This window comes from Buteo buteo, chromosome 9, assembly GCF_964188355.1.
Source record: "Buteo buteo chromosome 9, bButBut1.hap1.1, whole genome shotgun sequence".
Classification (NCBI taxonomy): domain Eukaryota; kingdom Metazoa; phylum Chordata; class Aves; order Accipitriformes; family Accipitridae; genus Buteo; species Buteo buteo.
The window spans coordinates 43,834,833-43,849,836 of record NC_134179.1 but is presented as its reverse complement, the minus strand read 5'-3'; the positions used below and the strand labels follow the sequence as shown (position 1 = coordinate 43,849,836).

Genomic DNA, 15,004 nt, shown 5'->3' with positions numbered 1-15,004 from the left:
TTGCTCTTGTAAAGTCAAAAGGGAAAGACAGGAAAAAAATAAAAGACCCACAACCAACAACAAAAAAAACACCATTAGTGTTGGCAAACACCCACGGTGGAGTAGATGTCCGAGCTGCATAGAGAAGGCGTCATCTCAACATGGCAGGGGAAGGAGAAGGGAGGACCTAGAGAAAGTGCTTTAATCGCCAGAGAGAAAGGAGCTTGGAGAGGAAAGGCAGGAAAGTAACCCGGGAGCGGGGGCTGAGCGAGCAGCGCCGATGAGTGTGGGGTACACGGTGCGACCCCCCACGCCAGTCTTCTCCTTTCCCAGCTGCTTATAGTATGCAAAGTCTCTTCTGAGCCCGCCTCAACACTTCTTCTTGAGGACCTCCTGGAGATAGCGGGCGACCTCTGTAGCTGACTCCCAGGGGACAACAGTGGCCTGGAAGGCTCCAGGCTGCTGCTTCTCCATCTCTTGGGTCATTCGGTGCATGGGGTAGCCCTTCCGCGGGAAAGCCACGTCAGCTGAAGTCAAAGTCGCGGAAGGGCAGAAGTCATTGGCACCGTCTCCCACGTAGAAGACCCTCTCGAACTCTACCTCCTCCTGGGCTCTCTCCGCCAGGTACTCTGTTAGGATTTTGCGTTTGCACATGTTGGCCGGGCAGTCAAGGCACTTATGGCTGTGGTAGGGCCCCAAGGTGAAGTACCCCCTCTTGTCAAAACCAGACGGGTTGCTGAAGATCTTGCGGAAAAGGGAGTAGAAACCGGCTGCCCTCAGATTGCATTCGATGCCGAACATGTTGGCATCAGAGATGAGGATGATCTCGAAGAGCTCGTGGTTCTTGGAGAGGAACTGGAAGAGCTCTGGCATGCCAGGGGACAGGGGGATGTTCTCGTAGACAGTCTTGAAGTCCCCCATCTTGACCCCCTGGTCCCCCATGTACGCCAGGACGCGCTGCATGTACTCGTTGTAGAAGCCCTCGCGGAAAGTCTGTCGGATGTGCTCCGGCAGCGCCTGCCCCGGTGCTGCCCGGACGATGGAGTCATCGCTGTTCTCATTGATGATGGTCTCGTCGAAATCGAAGACGAGGAGGTATTTGGGAGGCCGGGAGCTGGCCATACCAACACCCTGCGAGGTGGAAGGATAACGCCCAGCCGTTAGTTCAAGGCACTTGGCTTCGGCCCTGGCACAGCGATGGTGGCAACCGCAGTAGCAAGAGGCTGCCAGTGCCGCAGAATGATGCTCCTTGGCTACCTTACCCCCCCAGGCAGCTTATTAGCCCAGCTGGGCTTGGGGGGGGGGCTAATCCCCTGCTGACATACCTCAGCCCCAGCCCTAAGGCGTTTATCCTGCCTATAAAGAGATCATTTTGTCACTGCTAATCCTGGTCCTGCCGTCAAGGCGGTCACTGGGCCGAGCAACTGCCGCACACGTCCTCCCAAGGGAGACGAGGACAGACTGTGCCTTGGGGTGGTTTGTGCAAGGAGGGTCCTCGGCAGAGAGGAGGGGAGGTTTACTCCCCAACCTGCTCCCATCCCACCTCTGAAAAGGGTTTTGTGTCCCTGCAGACCCCTCTTGCTGCCAGGACAAGTTTGGCTCTTCCCAACAGATGAAAACATTTGGCAGGTTGATTTTTGCTCCATCACTTAGATGCAGTTTCTCCCTGGGTTGGGCTCCGCAGGCTCCTGAGCAGCCCGGGATAACTGGGAGCCACCTCCTGCCCTGCTCTAAAACCAAAATAAACCCACTCTGCCAACAAGGGTGCAAAGCTGGTGAGCCCCAGCCTCCCGGTGCCTGTCTGCTCCCCTCGGCTAAAAGCCACGATGGCCCCAGCGGCACCCGCTCACCTCCCGGCTGCTCCCGTGCCGCCTGCGACCAGAGATTTGCAGGATGGGGACAAAATTCCCGCTCCCTGGCCCTGAGAAGAGAGGGAACAACCCCGTTCAGAGAGGACAAGACGAGTGAGAATGGCACTGACCTTAAACAGGCATGGCAGCCCAACGCCCTCACAGCACCTTTTCATTTTAAGACCATCACTCTGCAGGCAGCGTGTTGCTGAAGGCAGCGCTTAGGGCTCGCCGGGCTGCTCTCCTGACTGCAAACCATAAAGAAGGGGGAATTTGGTTAACGGCTTGGGTTTTCCCCAGCTGCCACCTTTGGGCACAGCACCAAACGGCACAGCACAGCCGGGCTCTACGTCCTGCAGCAAACTCCCAGGCTCAGGACCTTTTGTACCAGGCACGGAGGAATTAAAGGAGTCTCCGGAGAGCAGGGCGAGCGGGCAGACCCCGTTTAATGCTTCTCATCCCTCTTAATTCCCCCGAGCGCCAGGGCTTTGCCGCACATGAAAGCAGCCAGGGGAATGGCTCGGCAATAAACCCTGGCAACGCATGCCCTGTTCCAAAATTGCCCTGATTTTCTTCCAGTATAATTAGTTTGGGGTGTTTCTTTTAATGGAGTAATTATCCTGGAATGAAACTGGGTGCCCAGACAGCTCGGGTGAGGATGTGCCAGTCTGCTGCCCCAGAGCAAAGGCAGAGCCCAAGTTACTTCTCCTGAATTTTGCCGACCTCTTGTGGTCCACAGCGATCAAAGCAGAGTGATGGGAAACCTCAAAAAACCAACCTCGCAGCCAAACCCGGCTGAAAACTCAGCCGGGTGGTTAGCGGGAGGAATAACACACTGGGACACGGGAAATTTTAACTGGGCACCAGTAGCTCGGCTTAGCTGAGGCTAGGAGGATTTCAAAGATTTTTTTTGTCATCAGCATGACAACAGGAAGAGTTTTTCAGCTGAAGGTGATTTGTGTGGGATTTGTCTGGTTTGATGCCCAGCATCAAACTATTTTGGGCACAAATGCAATTCATGAGTCTGCTAAAATAATAAACCACAACTGCAACTCAAAGGTGGCACACTGCAAAAGGAAGCGGGCATTCAAAATTAAACCCTGGGTTGAAATCTTGTAAAAGCAACTTTTTGTGAAATCTTCAAACCCAACGCTAGTTATTTCCTTGTAGGAGCACCCATCAAAAGCCAAATAATGCTACAGCCAGCCTGGGGGTGGGATTAGCCACCACGATTTTCAGGTCCAAACCAAGGGAAACAGAAAAAAAAAAAAGATTAAACATGAAAGAGTAATTGTAATTTTTGTCATTATATTCTGAAGAGCTGCCAGGAGTGAGAAAATAATTTGGGTCTAAGCCTTAAGGAGACTTTGCGGTACCAATGCAGTGGCACGGGGAAAGAGCCCTGGAAGGGCTGGTTAACCCCGTGGACACCATTACAGGCAGCTGTAAAGGATGATGTGGACATAGGGAGCTAACCCGCCCCAGAAAAGCTCTTCTGGGCCCCAAGTTTTTGCATTTTGCAAAACAGGAAAGAATAACAGCACACATCTTGGATTTCGGGCAGATGAGGTCAAACACAGACCTCAACAGCAACCTCCGTGCAATCTATCGTCCCTTTAGCGCTTTTCAGCTGAGGTTCCCCAAATACCTTCCATTTAGCCACCTCTCCTGAATTAACCTTTTGTTATGTACATAGAAAAACCGACCTACAAGCTGGGGAAAAGCCAGTTTGGTCTCTTCTGGCTTATTTTTGCCCTGCCTCCCCCTAGAGCTGACCAGCACGAGGTCAGAAGTAGCATCACCCGCCCTGATCTCACATTAACTTGTCCTCAGCAGAGCTCTTGCCAATCCTCCCCACTTCCCCGGCATCACTCTGCTCTCCCTGAAGCACCGTGGGCACCAATAGCTCCAGCAGGGATAAATCCAGCTGCTCCCAAGAGCTGGAAAACAAAATCAGTTGCTCTACCAGGTTCCTTGCCCCCGTGTCTCCAGCACTGCCACCGCTGCTGCCCAGAGCCTCTCCCAGCCCAGGGCTCTGAGCCAAGCACCCTGACAGCAGCTTCTCCATCGGGGGGGAGGAAAAGAAGCCACCAGACCATTTTCTACAGGATTTCTAAGGAAAACGATAATCCGTGAAGTCAGCTTGGACAATTGCTGCCCCCCATCTACCGGCAGGAGATCGGAGCATTCCTGCCACGCTTCTGCAAAAGCCGCCTTCTGCTCTCAGCCATCCCCAACGCTGCTATTAATTGTATCAAAATGCGCATTGCTTTTATGCAAAGGAGAAATTGAAATCTAAGCCAGCGTTAATTAGGGAATAAAGGTCCGGGGATGGGGTTTCTCACCACCGGCCTCAGGGGGCTGTTGGGCAAATGACATCCTTCCCCCATGTGCTGTTTTCCCCTTGTGATACAGAAAAAGGAGATACCAGCGTTAGGAGCGACTCTTAATAAACCAGCGCTCATCCTCTCTGGCTAAAGACAAGCAGGCTGAGCTGTGGGGTCTGGCAGCGGCCACCTCAAACCCTGACTCTGCCCCGCGCAGGAGGAGAGCAGAGACGAGAAAAAAAATACTTCGCAAATCTCCCAGCCTTAAATTACCCTGTTAAATCCAGCCAGGAGCCGGCGGTGCCCGTGGGCACACCGCTAGTGGCGTGGGATGGAGCAGCCAGCTCCATCCGGGGAAGGAAGAAGTGAAATCCCTGCAGGACCATGTCACCGCTTCCAGCAGAGCTATTTCTGCGCGGAAATGACTCACCCGGCGGCTGCCTCCCGGGAGCGCGTCCGTCCACCTTCTGCAAAAAAGGGACTCCCTCCAAAATAAAAGAAAAGCGGCCGCGCTTCCTAACATTATGCAAAGCCTGAATGTTGGAACAGAAAATAAAACAGATATTTGCTCATTAATCGCGGCAAACATAAAGGTTTAAACAAACTGAATTTGGGATGAGGGTCAAAATATGCCTGATAAAAGTGGCGAGCTGCTGGGCTCACGGCGAAAATAATTTCCCAGGGTAGTTTATCCCCAAATCTCAATGTTTTCTTCCCCTCTGGCAATACCTCCAGCCATCCCCGGGATCTTTGTGCCCTGAAGAGGCCCAGAGAGGAAAAGCTGAAGCCCAGCAATATTCTCTGCCCTCCTCATCTCTGCAGAACAGCTCTTGCTGCGTGTCCCGGCAGATCCCTGCACCACCGTGCAACTTTGGGCTTAATCCCATAATGGGTTCAGCGCAGGATGAGCTGCATGGAAAGGAGCAGCACTGCGCTACGCGCCCGCCCTTTGCCGCAGGATCAGGCCCTACGTGAGCCCCCATCGCACCCGAACGAGCGCGGACGGGGATCAGCACCTGATTTTGGAGCCGGGAACTGCTGAGCCTCAAAAGCGAAGGGGCACGGGGGCATTTCCCAATTGCGGGCACAGTCCATGGGCTGGTTTTAATCACCTGGCGTACTCTGCTCTTGCCTGTTTTTAACCTTATAAAACCACTTGATGTTTTTGGTGTGTAAAACATGGGGTTTTTTTAGTTTTAACTCAAAACCCAAGCACTGACCTTTAGCAAACTTGTTTGTCCACCCCCTAGGACAGTACTAATGGCAAAACAAGAAGACAGAGTCCTGCTGCCCAAAAAGCAAAGGAGAGGAAAGTCTCCCTCCCAGGCACCGCCAGGCATGTCATCAGGATCATGAGACAATTTCACCGCTCCTGGAATAAAACCCGACCCGTTCCCATCCCTGGCCATCTACACAGCTCCCGAAACAGAAGCAAACGAGCAAATAAATAACAAATCACCGGACAGCGGAGCTCGGAGGGGTTTCTCAGCCAGCCCCGACCCCCTCCACGTGCCCAGGTGCCACCTCGCCCCTTCTTGTGCTCCGTGGCTCCGGCTTCATCCCAAATCCCCCTGGCAGGGGCGAAGGGGAACAGGAACGGGAATGGGAACACCTTCCCCGGGGCCAGGGCTCACCCTGCTCGCCCACACGGCTGCGACGCCGTGGCCGGTCACTTCGGGTTATGGGGATGGTCCTTTTTTTTTTTTTTTTTTTTTATGGTGTTTATTTTTCCTGCCGCCTGCCAGGAAGCCGTGGCGTTACCACAGCCAAAGGCTCCCGCTGCGGCCGTCGGGACCAGAGCTCTCTGCTCTGCAACAACAACAACAAAAAACCTGAAACAGGTGGTTTTGGCCCCAAAACGCTGCCGTTAGCAGGTGGCGGGTGCCAGATTGACGGCTGGTTTTGTGGGAGTCCCAAAACTGGATCCCAGATTCCCAGCTACGGTGCCGGAGCCGTACCTGGGCAGACGTATCCTGCGGCTTTTCGCCTTCGCGGTCACCGGTGCCGGTACTGGCCCGGTGTCAGCTCCCTGCGGTCGGTGGTACCGGAATGGACAGCGGCTGTTGCTCCGGCTCCGGTACCGGCATCCCGCAGCCTGCTGCCCGGGAAGCGGGAGCAGTGCCGACTCACGCACGGCCGCTCCTCCCGGTACCGGTGACGGTAACGGGGCTGACTCATGCACGGTCGGTACTGGGAGGCTCCTGCCCGGTTGGCACCTCCCGGTACCGGCACCAGTCGCATACCGGTCCTCCGAGAGTCCAACCGGGTGGGGACTCTCCGGTACCGGCATCAGCCGCCCCGGTCACCGCAGGGTCCTACCGGATCGGCACCTCCCGGTACCGGCACCAGCCACCCCCGGTCAGCAGAGACCACCACCGACCGGGCACCTCCCGGTACCGGCAGCAAGCCGTAGCGGATCAGCATCTCCCGGTGCCGAGAGCCGGTACACCGATCCTCGGAGCCTCCTAACCGGGTCGGTACCTCCCGGTACCGGCCGCCCCGGTGCAGACTCACGCCTGATCAGCCCCCGGAGCCTCCTTACCGGGTCGGAACCTCCCGGGAACACCCGGTTCGTCCCGGTGCCGGTGGGTGTGCAGGTAGCCCGGCGTCTTGGACCGTAAACGGGGCCGGGAACCGGTGGTTGGGGAGCGCGGTCCGGTCCGGTCCGGTGCGGCGGGGCCGGCGCCGCTGCCGGGGCTGCAGCGAGCGCGGCCCCTTTAAAGCGACGCAAACGGAGCGGCGGCGCGCCTCCGCGGAACAACCGCAGTCCCTGCACGTCACTAACGGGACAGCCAATAGCAGCCACGGCGGCGCGTATCAAAGAAGGCGGTGCCCGCCAGAACCACGCCCCCACTCCGCAGGGAGGGGGGAGCGGCTGAGCGCCCTCTTCCCCCCCCCCCCCGCCCTCCCCGCTAATACCGCGTTAGCGCAGGGTTTGCTCCCCAAAGTTGCAAAATCTTCAACAAGGAATAAAACGCTCCTAGAAATAGCATTGGAATTTAGCCATTTGGCCCCAAAACAAGGGGTGAGCATAGGGGGCAACCCCCAAGACCAAGGGGTGTGCGGAGGTTCTGACCAAGAAAAAAAAAAACAAACACAAATTCACCCCAAAAACAAGGCACCCTCCCAAGCTCCGGGGACCCAGAGGCACCGTCCGCGGGCCGAGCTGCTGCCCACAGCCCGGGGCAGGAAGCCGAGGCTAATTTTAGGTACTGGCTCTGCCCTGGGACACCGAATTGCAGGGTGTCCGGCCAGGCACAGAAGCAGGGCAGCCCCAGCAAGCGTGGTCCACACCCCAAAATACTCTCCTTGGCTCCGGCGTGGCGTTTAAGTGGTATCTTTGGTTTTGCAGCATGTCTAATTTGTACTGAAGTCGCCTGTGATAAAAAAAATAAGGCCAGTTTGTTCAAAGGCTGGAGGCAGAGGGTGTGGGCAGGGAGGGGACACAGCAGCATGGCCTTAAAAACATGTAGTTAAAGAGAGCACCAGAGGTTGGGGTTTGTGTTGCTTTTTAATTAAAAATGTCTAAGAATGGAAGGACGCAAACAGAATTCAAAGGGTCTGGAAAAACCACAGTTTTCTGCTCCCTATGTGGGCTGGACAAGAGTTGTCTGCCCCTGTGCCGGCTGCTCTGGGGAATGCCACGTTGTCCAAGCTCTCAAGCTGTAACCCCCCAATGCTCTAAAGTTTCCCCATTTTAGCAAAATTCAGTTCCAGCCCGAGCTGAGAACAGAGCTCAGAGCATTTCTGCAGCCAAACCCTTGCTATTCCAAGCCCCTTCCTAACAGCCCTTACTCCCAGTTAAAGGACAGCAACCTCTACCTACTGATAGCCTGAGTCACTAGCCTCTCCTGAGAAATAACCTTGGTTATCAAGAAAATATTTTATTGCCTATTTAGTCTGAGACATTCTGGCTTTTCGATGCAGAGCACACCCCGTTTCCTCTGCACAGTGTGGGTTTTGCCGTTTCTCCTTTCGCGTTACCCCCGCCCTTTGGAGTTACACCAGCTCCTATTGACACAGGAGACCGACCGCCTTCAAGCGATTTGTCAGTGGTACAAGGCAAGTGGGAAACTCAAAAGGGCAAATTCTCCGCTGCCTCCTGTCTCCTTCCCACTGAAAGGCAGCGGGGCAAAGATCATTCCAGAAACATCACAGACGGAGGAGTTTGGCAAGGGTGATCCTGTATCCCAGTGATTTTCCACTGTTAAGAACCCTGGAGAGCAAGTGAGGACAGCGCTTTCTGCGTTGGGCTGACCTGGCTCCTGGCAACCCCTGAATAGACAGGCAACACTCTTATGAACACACGGATTCCCCACAATGGGTGTAACATCCCTGCGCTACAAGAAATACACTGATGCACACTTCTCTCCAAGTTTGTCCTCCTGTTTTTTAACCAACAAGTGGATTGCATAAGCACATAAGCAAACCCTGAGCCCACAGCATCCACGTAGCTGTCTGTCTGTCCCACCCCACCCGCTTTATTTCCATCCTGCAGCACACACAAGAAGTTTGGTTAAGACTAGCTTGGTAGCTGCTGTGAAATCCATCTGGCTGCCTGTGTCAGACCTCCTTGGTGCCCATGGTCTGCAATACATATTTTGGGGAGGCTCTAAGTAAATGGAAGCTTTCCTTTACTTACAAGGGGAGCTAATCACTATAGCTCAGACTTCAAGGCACATGGACAAGAAAATTTTGATCCTCAACACAGTATTCTCTAATAAACAGTATTTCTTTTACAGCAATAAATTTTTGGTGGCCAAATACCATTTATATGCCCAATATCAGGAAAAACCTCAAGAACTATCAAGCAAGAAGACAGCAAACTCCATTCATTTCATTTCACCATGTGGGGTGACCTTCCCATGCATCTCCTCCTGCGAGTCCCCCTCAGTGCAACAGTGAGGATACTTGACAAAGAGTGGCCAACTCTGCTTAGTGCAGGCTACAGCAGTCCGAGCTGAGGTGTCCCTAATTTTCTCCTGTTGATGTGGGCTTCAGTTTTGTATTTAATGCTAAAAGTCACTAAGGAAGAAACAAGGACTTCCTAGAGGAGCGGTTAGCTCACCACCCATCAGGAGTCAAAGTATTTTATATGTTCTGTTCTATGTAACAGTAGAATGTAGAAATCAGGAAACCCAGGCAACAAGATAGGGCTTTTTATCAGGTGGATAAGCTTCTGCTGAAGTGGCAGGAGATGCATAGATAATGTCGACTGTCTCCACACACTACAGGTCAGAGGTATCAGCCACTCCAGCTGCTCTCACACCACCATGCTGGTGAGCAGAGCAAGACGATGCTCTCAATAACTGCAGCCCACTTTGTAAAACACATTGCACTCAGTCAGCTGGAAATCCTATTCTTTCACATGGAAGTCAGTTCAATCTCTATCTCCTTAAACCCCAGTCTAAAAATCCTCCTACTCCTTGCCAGTCATCCAGTGTAACAACTGACACCAATCATCACAATGGTTTCTAAAGAGACTGACAGAGGTGACAAATCTCTCACTGCAGCCTCAAGTTGCTGAGCATATTTAGGGAAATACAACTTAAGCAATGTGAAAATTCGAGAGATCAGGGACATTAGCAATTAATTAGAAACAAGCGGCAAATTGGAAATGTTCTCTAATTCACTAAGTTACTTCGTGCACAGATTCCAACATCGATACCGTCAGAGGAGCAAGCTGCCTTCCTTCATCCACTTCATTTGCTTCTTCAGAAGCAGGCAGCGATTCCCTCCGCTGCCATCTCCTGGCTAATCCTCCACAAACGGTTCCTCCTGCAGGTCTGTCTCCTCCTCAAGAGAAAGGACATTGATTAAATCTCAGCCCCCCGGGGAATGATTTCTCTGTGGGATGGGAAAAGCCAAGAGCTATGACAGCAACATAACGTATCGCAAGCTACATTAGCTTAAATTAATTTAAACCACTGAATTTATCTTTGGTGACAATCTAACATTATTTCTGTATTTTTTTAAACAGTAGGCAGTGGATGGATTACTGTAATCAATGAAAATATATGCCTAAAATGAGTAAATTAAAATCCATGAGACACTGTATAATAATCCGGTTGTTTTCTGGGAGTAACAAAAAAGCTTAAATTTTCACAGAACACAAGACAACATCTCAGGCCAAGCAGGAATTTTCCTATGAATTAACAACTCCAAATTACCAAATATATGATTTGTTGGAACTAGATGATCTTTAAGGTCCCTTCCAACCCAAACCATTCTATGATTCTATAACAACTCTAACTCTTTGTAAACTAGTATATTCTGACACACTCCCCGGTTTCCTTGGTGATGGCTGATGAATCATCTTCCATTACAAACCCGCAACTAGCATGGACAGTTAGGTAACATGCTTCTTTGACGCTCTCATTTCTCAATGCACTGGTTCTCCTTGTGGCCCCTGGGAACGAGGTCATCGTGCAGCTAACATCAAATTCAACCTCTCTGTTGACATGCGATGCATTTTCTTTTAGCACCCTCCAGAAACTGCTCTCTGAAAGGGAGGTGCAGGATACCTTAAAACCTGCTGAAATTACAGAGGTTACATAAGAATCAGAGCGCAGTTACCAAACGAGCCTTCAAAAAGGATGCAGGCTTTCATTTTAAGTGTCATAAGACCTTTGGACTATTAATGATATCTAAGGCTTAACAGAAAGCCAATACCTTCATGCTTGGGCTGTCTTGGAAGGAATCATTTTTCAGTCTGAACTAATTTTATGTATCATTATTCTAAGATATCTCCAGCTGAAACACTGGCTACGTTCTGTTCCCTGCATGGCTTATGCGATCAGAAACACATCGTGAGATGAGTAAGATTTCCCAATTGCTATTTTTTGCGTTTGCAGCTTTTTGCCTGTACATAGTAGCTCCAATACAACCACAAAGTAAGAGGCAAGTGATTCTTATCTCCTTTATTATAATATATGCTATCCACTGTCTGAAAAACCTTAGTGAGGGAATTATGTAGAAAATCTGAAAAGAACTGAAAAGGGAAATTGTGATCCTGTGGTTAGGGCAGTAGTCTGGATCAGAAATAACACAGAGCCCTGACCCCAGCTGTCACTCGCTTACATAATGTCAGGCAGGTCTCTCAGTTCCACATCTGCAGAACAGGGATATTTACTCATCTGACAGTAACACACTAAATTTAATCACACGGGCTGCTCAAGTAGACACACAAGTTACCACCACTGGAAACCCTTAAATAGTACGTTCTCTTTTACAACAGCTCTTTTCTAATAAGCTTCCTAGTTTTATCACAGCTTATTGAGAAAGTTGTCTTCCTCGTAAAGGTATTAAGTAATTCTCACAGGGTGCAGGAGGGAGGCCGAGAGTTTTAAGCATGGAGATGAAAGCATACCAATATTTTATAGGGAAAGTACGCAAACGACACTTCAATTCATTGCCCTGCATCAAGTTACTCAGGGAAGAAGGAAGGTTGAATTCCTGTTTGAAAAGCAAAACTGGAAACTATTTTGCAATATGCTCAGTCTTTCATTTTGCAAGCTCTCAGACATGCCAATGCACGGTTGCAGAATTATTTTGCAGCTCACAATTCACAGACATGAACACAACATCTCATAGTTTTTAACTCGCATACCCCCTTGAACGTGCAGCACACAGTAGCAGCACATGTGAATGACCGAGAAGGACAACGTTACGTTCCACTATCAGTTGGCCCTTGATTATTTTTCTCAGACTACAGGCAAAACAGAGTTGAAGCAATCTGAAGATGAAATTGCAAAATTAAAATTGTAAACAGGAACAGCACTTAACCATAACACACTTGCTTTTGTTCAAGTCAAATAAGAAGTCAGATACAAGCAACAATAACGGATCCTCACTATTTTTTTCACTTCAATGTTACTGGTGGCAGGGGGCTGTCAGCAGTTTGGCTACTTGATGTTTATGCTGCAGCTGTCTCCTGACTTCACTTTGTTAATTCCTTTTACTTCTTGCTAGTATCAGCCCTCATTAGAAATCTAAATGCATTAACTCCAATGGGAGTTCAAGAGAAAGCAGAAAGTTGGAAAATTTTAGCTCCCTACATGCCCATCCTTCCCCTTTCTTTTAATATGTTATCCAACTTTTCATGTAGGGAAAAATCGTTACTACGCATTTCTGAGAAACACGCTGCGTTACAACTTGCGAATGGAGCAACAACTAGTTTTCATAACCTTCCCATGCTACTCAAGAAATTTTACTAATTAGTTATTGCTGCATTAAAAACCAAAAACAACAACAAAAAAACCCCAAACAAACAAAAAAAACCCCAAAACCCAACAACAAAAATTCCTCCCCCCCCCAACCACACACACAACAAATCTCCAAAATCTTTCCACAATGGATTTTGGAATTACAGGTTGAAGAATGAAAGGTGCAACATCACCAAATCCCTCTCAGCATGAAGGCTGTAACCTCAACATTAGCAGCAAGTTGTGTTAGGGGAAAAAAACCCTGAGACAGCCTGCATGTGTCTGGAAACGCCCAAGTGGCTTTCTGAACACTGCCTGCTAGCCATTTTTTCCAGCTGGACCATGGTAAACAGCAAGGAGAAACAAAATCTCTGCTCTTAAGATGGTTTCATTCCTATACCTTCCACTCTAAACTAGGAAACAAATGTAATTCTCTTGCAGCTCACCTGAAGAACCTCCTGCTTTCCTACAGACAAGAATTCCCATCAAATCTTTATATTTCTTGTTTTTAAGTGATACATGAATGAATCCCCTCAACGCAGCAACCTTCTGTATTACTCAGTGACATACCATGATTTATTCCTGTACTTCTAATGAACTTGGCATACCTGTCCAGCAGTATCAATAACTGGCTTCTCTTTAGGGGTAATAATTTTAACAGCATTAACTCTGAACAGACTATGTGCATGCATATCTTTAAACTGGTCATTAGATTTTCATTCTTGCCCTCAATGCCTATTCTTATCCTAGGAAAGCACATGAGTTCAGCAGCATATCAGAAAAATCAATCAATTCTACTGTCCCTGAAGGAGTAGGGTGGGTACTTCCCTACTAACCTTTAAGCCAAGACTCTGCAAGCGGTCAAGTCAGCTTAAAAAAGCTTCAATGACCCTTTGGAAAACCAGGCACCTAGCTCAGGAAAAGTTAGATGTGTAGTTTCTTGGAAAGACATTCTCAACTGATCGGCGCCAGGGTTATTGCAAATTTCTCCTTTGTGCAGAAACAAGTTTAAAAATATCTAAGGGAACTATGCTACTGCTGTCTGGGTTGATTAAAATAAACAGCAACAACCCTGTTCAGAGGTCTCCAAGTGAAAGATAATAATTAATAGATCCCTTCAACAGGGTACTTTTAGTCTGCTTTCCCACTCTGCCCGGGAGATTGGCAGGTTTTTCAGGAAAGGGAATTAAAACAAAAGCTGTGTTTCCTTTTTGGTGGAAAATTTTATGTAATTTCTCACTTTCAAATGTGTGTAAACTGTGCATTATAAGGCTCTTATGCTGCAGTACACAGTAAAGTGCCTTAGGCCGTGGAAAACAGCATAAGAATTATAAATGCAAGCATATATCACACATATCCATTTTCATGCTAAATTAGAGGGATCAGTAAGACATGGGCAAAATAAATATTTACCAATACGATGAAATAAAAGGACAGTTTGCAAACATCTAGAACAACTGCTGTTCCCAGGGAACCTCCTTTGACTACAGTGCTTGTGTACATAAGTTCTTAGCACATAAAGAGATGGCCTACATTGCAAAATACATCCACTCTGTACATATATGTAGGCCATGACTCAGTGCAAAGGCAGCTATTCCCAATATCCAAAGACATTTCATCAGAAGATATTTGCTAATTCCAATCTGTAAAAGCAGCAACAGATCAAGAAAGCAAGAGGATTTATTTGAAAAAAAAAAAACACACCAAAACCCCAAAAACGGGACAGGCCAATTTTAAAAATAGAGAATAAATAAATAAAAAAAAGCCCAAACCTGAAACCACTAAATCCCTCTCAAATCTTTATCCTCATTTAAAAAGGCACAGCTAACGAGACAGAAGAATGCGGCACTGTCCAAAAAAAGCACTGATTATTTCGGAGATCAGAGGGCGCCCCCTGCGATCCACGACAAACTTTTCCTTAGGCATGAGAATAAACGCGAACTCAGGCAGAAATTATCTTGGTGGGTCAGAAAGCAGTAATGAAATTAATGTAATTCTCATTTCTTGTTCAGAATTATATTAGAAGCGTAAAACCTGCAAAATTATCCTGTTGCTGCCAGGATAAAAATCTTTATTAAGGACATCTGTGAACCTTAAGGTAGACTTTTATTCTAGTGTCTATAGGAAATGCAAATGCTTGCCTTTCTTTTGAACTCCTCTCTTTTTAAGGGTGGATTTTAATTCTTCTGCCATGTCTCCAATATCTGTACAATATATTACACAATTTATTTTTAGCACAATCAATGTGCTAAAATAAAAATAGAAGAATTAATTAATTTATACCTTTCAAGGCCAGCAAGACATTACCACTTATTAGTACCGGATTACTTCAAGAACTGCCTTCTGTCTGCCGAAACAGCGAAAGTTACTAATTTGAGTTTAATTCCAGTTTTGCACACCCTTAAATCTCCACAAAAAACTACCAAGTTTCATTCACATGCACATGAGCCCTGGGAAAATGAGCGTTCCTTCTTCCCCACTCACACCCTTTGAAGGAACACTCCCTGTGAATTGATAGGAAAGAGCATTTTACAAAAGAAAGCAAATAGCGAAATAGTACAAAAATGTTTTCAAGATACAAGTAAAATAACTATTATGGTACAAGGCAAATTCATTTGATGGAAGCTGGCAAGTGATGTGCTGT

General features: G+C 48.6%; 1 protein-coding gene across 10 annotated transcripts; it reads right to left on the bottom strand.

The window, feature by feature from the left end:
• Positions 1-6,903, bottom strand: PHOSPHO1 (phosphoethanolamine/phosphocholine phosphatase 1). 10 transcript variants are annotated; one of them, XM_075036388.1, is made up of 5 exons: positions 5,616-5,625; positions 5,377-5,528; positions 4,587-4,689; positions 1,830-1,900; positions 1-1,110 (listed from the first exon to the last, which is right to left on the bottom strand). In XM_075036388.1, exons 2-5 carry the CDS (start codon positions 5,494-5,496, stop codon positions 349-351), a joined length of 1,056 nt encoding a protein of 351 aa, XP_074892489.1. In that variant the 5' UTR covers positions 5,497-5,528; positions 5,616-5,625; the 3' UTR covers positions 1-348. The 10 variants fall into 10 exon arrangements, with proteins under 10 accessions (XP_074892489.1, XP_074892488.1, XP_074892490.1 ...); XM_075036387.1 differs by having other exon boundaries at positions 5,377-5,842; XM_075036389.1 differs by lacking the exons at positions 1,830-1,900; positions 5,377-5,528; positions 5,616-5,625 and adding an exon at positions 6,699-6,903.
• Between the last annotated feature and the right edge of the window lie 8,101 nt (positions 6,904-15,004).